The 3,661-nt window shown below is 39.7% G+C and overlaps 1 protein-coding gene across 1 annotated transcript; it reads left to right on the top strand.

Annotated features, from left to right (window-relative positions):
• The first annotated feature begins 560 nt into the window (after positions 1–560).
• On the top strand, positions 561–1,358 carry LOC131162364 (uncharacterized). The gene has a single exon (XM_058118811.1). It carries the CDS (start codon positions 561–563, stop codon positions 1,356–1,358), a length of 798 nt encoding a protein of 265 aa, XP_057974794.1.
• The last annotated feature ends 2,303 nt before the right edge of the window (positions 1,359–3,661 follow it).

Raw genomic sequence — 3,661 nt, 5'->3', positions numbered from 1 at the left:
AGTTTCTAGATGATATGTAAATATGTATTTATGTTTTTAGAGAATTGTAGAATTCTGGTATTGTAATTATGGTTAAATAGTTTTACGTTTTCCCGCTGCTTAGGTGTATTCAGTAGGAATTATCATGGGTATCGGAGTAAAAAGATTATCAGTATATATATATTTGAAAAAAAAAATGGTATGCATTTTGAGGTCGTTACATTTTGGTATCAGAGCCTAGGTTGCTAGGTTCTGTACACTCTAGAGTATAGCGGAAAACAATACCTGAATATAGGAATGGAATTTTGGAGAAGGATAGAATGGAATATTAGTGAGTTAATGTAGGGAAACTAGGGTGAGAATTTAGGGTTCTATTTTGCAGTTTGGAAATGGGAACTTCAGGGTGGTTTTTGTGATTTTCCTAGGGTGACGATTTCAGGAAAACCATAGTAAACTATCATTGGTTTCTATTTCCATATAGTAGGACTAGACCTTAAATTAGTGATAGAAGGTATAACGTATTTTTGTTAGAATAGTATTATGAGGTTTGGATTCTCAGAATAATTTGGTATTATTGCAAGATGGACCCTGGAGGTAGTATTGCTCATGCTAGCGGCGATGATGGAACATGGCCTTCTAGCATAGGTGGTGGAGACTCAAATGTTGTTTTATGCAGCTTAGCTCGGCAGGTCATAGATGAGATTGTACGGAGCTCTAGGGAGCATGGAGGTCCATCTGCAACCCAAAGTTGTACGATAAAGAAATTTACTAAGATGAACCCTCCAAAGTTTTCGGGAGCAGCTGATCCTACAGTTGCCGAGAACTGGATACAAGAGATAGATAAAGTACTGATGGTGCTTCACTGCACCGACGAGCAGAAGGTCCTCTATGCCACGTGTAATTTGATAGGAGAGGCTAAGAGATGGTGGACAACTACTAGATTACTGGAGGAGCATAAATCTATACCAGTGCCTCTGACTTGGAGCCGATTGAGAAAGATATTCTTTGACAGATATTTTCCTACTACTATCAGAGTGGCTAAAGTGCACGAGTTTTTGAGTTTGACTCAGGGGCCATTGATAGCTCAACAGTATGCTGCAAAATTCATCGAGTTGTCACGATTTGATCCATACGTAGTGCCAGATGAAGCTAAGAAGTCTAGGATGTTCGAGAGAGGCTTGAGGCAAGATATATATAAGCAAGTAGCGGTTCTAAAGATGCAGAACTTCTCTAAATTAGTTGAAAGAGCCATAGTAGCAGAGGAGAACGAACAGAAAGATGTGGGAGTACCAAGCCAGAGGAAGAGGACCATGCCTCCAGGATTTCAGACGGGTTCCAGTCGGGGCCCATGGAGAGAAGATCGGTATAGAGGAGGCTAGAGGTAGATGATAGAACACTAGCGAGGGTTTCAAGGTGAGCAAACTTACCCCATTTGTCCCAGATGTGGCTGGAGGCATCCAGGTGAATGTAGGATGAGAGAGAATGTCTATTATCAGTGTGGGAGACCCGGGGCTTGGTTATGTCAGGGACTGTCAGCCATGCACCTGTTCACAGATCATTCCGAGGTGGTTACTAGGTGCCCCGTGGAGGCCAGCAGAGGAACACAGCACCGGCGAGGGTTTATGCATTGACGCCGAGAGATGCTAAGACTATCGGAGATGTCGTGACATGTATTCTTACTGCGTTACCATATAAAGTTGTTGTTTTGTTTGACACAAGTGCCACTCATTCTTTCGTGTCGTCAGGATATGCTAAGTTATCTGGGATCGAGGCACGGTTGTTATGTAGAGACCCATTGAATCATATTAATTAAATAATAGGAGGGGGAGAGAAAAGGAAATTCTAAAATTGGAATTCAATAGGAACTCGTCGATGAACACGCTACGTTCGTCGACGAACACACTTGATGGGATCGTTGACGTAGACACGTGTCTCGTCGACGAGAAGTTACTGAGGGGCTATTTTTAGTTCTGAATTTCATCAACGAGGAATAAGCATTCATCGACGAACTCCCTTCATGGCCTTATCGACGAGGTGACATGTCTCGTCGATGAGTGCAGGTGTATAATAGTCTGAACTCAATTTTCACCGCAGAATTCACGCAAAGAACTTCTCTCTCTCTCTCTCTCTCTCTCTCTCTCTCTCTCTCTCTCTCTCTCTCTCTCTCTCCTCGGTTCTCCTTCCTTCTCTCTAAGATTTTGGGTCTGTTCTTTGCCGGATCGACGATCTAAAGCTGCCATGCTACTCCTGGAGAAGTTCTCTTCAAGTCTGCTAGAGTAGATCGTTGGTGAGGCTAACCTAGAATCCATCCCAAGTTCAGGGTAAGACTTTTTATTGAGTATTTAGCATTCCTACAAGTGTAGAAAAGGTAGCATTTGAAGAAATACTGAAATTTTGTTTGGGGTAATGTTGCTTTCAGGGTGTTGAGCAAGGAACCCTGCGAGTGCAGGACTAGTTATTTTTTGGGCTTTCTAGTAGTCAAGTAAGGGAGTTAACTAAAGTAGTAATTTTCCATGAAAATTATTATTTAATAATAGTAGATTAATTTTCAAAAGGCATGTATTACGTATGAGTATATTTGGGAAAATACTGTTGTTGCACAGGAACATGATTTTAGTTTAAAAATGTCAGGAAATGTGATTTCAAAACAAAATAATTTTATTCAGTTTGTGTGGCATGAATATTATTTCACGAATATTGTATTATGTTAAGTTAAATTTTTAGAAAAAGGCATGTTTATAGTTATTTTCAGGAATAACACGGATAATACAGGAAATTATGGTTTCAGAATATATGATAAACAGTACATATGCTCAGTTCAGTATTTATGATATGTTCGGCGCAAGGCCGTGATTGATAGCCAGCGCAAGGCTGCAGATATATATGTTATCCAGCGCAAGGCCGTGATTATTTATGTTATGACAGAATTCAGAAAATACTATCAATCTATTTATGTTAAAAAAGTATATGATTATGTACTATATGTTATTAAAACTAGGATGATAGTTCAAATCAATTTTCAGAAGCACAGTATTGTAGCTATACAGTTCAGTTCAATTCAAACTTGTGCTAACTACCCCTACCAGTAGAGGGGGTGGGAGATGGATAGTTGAAGTGGCTTTTAGTGTAGAGTTATAGACATCCACCTGGTAGTCCGGACCAGGGTGTGGCGGGCCCATCATACTTACAAACAGTTTTGACTCAGCAGTGGTCGGCCAGCCATTGTCGGGTCTCACCTTCGGGCTGCACAACTCGTCATGGGGTTACTACATAACACCAGTTAGCTATTCATCCTGGGTATATTTCAATACTACTAGCTATAGCAAATGATTTTATGAATAGTGAGATATAGTATGATTTAGTATAATTATGAAATTATATGTTTATTCAGCTATGATATTATCATTGTTTTCAAACATGTAATATGTAATGTATATTTATTATAGCACACAAATATTCATATTTCCATACAACTGTATTTAGTTTATTTCCCTTACTGAGAGGTGTCTCACCCCAGCTTAAAATTATTTCAGGAAACTCAGACAAATAGGTGGACCGAGCTCTGCGCTATTAGAGGCAGTTTTACTACCCCGCTAGGAGGGTGAGTTTTTGAACTAGGGTCAGTAGCTTTTTGATGTAAGATCCTAGTTTTTATCTTTTGGTGTTTTGAGGATTGTAAATA

Source organism: Malania oleifera, chromosome 1, assembly GCF_029873635.1.
Source record: "Malania oleifera isolate guangnan ecotype guangnan chromosome 1, ASM2987363v1, whole genome shotgun sequence".
In the NCBI taxonomy this organism is placed as follows: Eukaryota; Viridiplantae; Streptophyta; class Magnoliopsida; order Santalales; family Ximeniaceae; genus Malania; species Malania oleifera.
Note: the sequence above shows the minus strand (reverse complement) of the source record. Positions and strands in the feature narration are given on the sequence as shown.

What these genes read in the sequence shown, in the direction of transcription:
- LOC131162364 (XM_058118811.1), top strand. Translation starts at nt 561, where the DNA reads ATGGACCCTGGAGGTAGTATTGCTCATGCTAGCGGCGATGATGGAACA.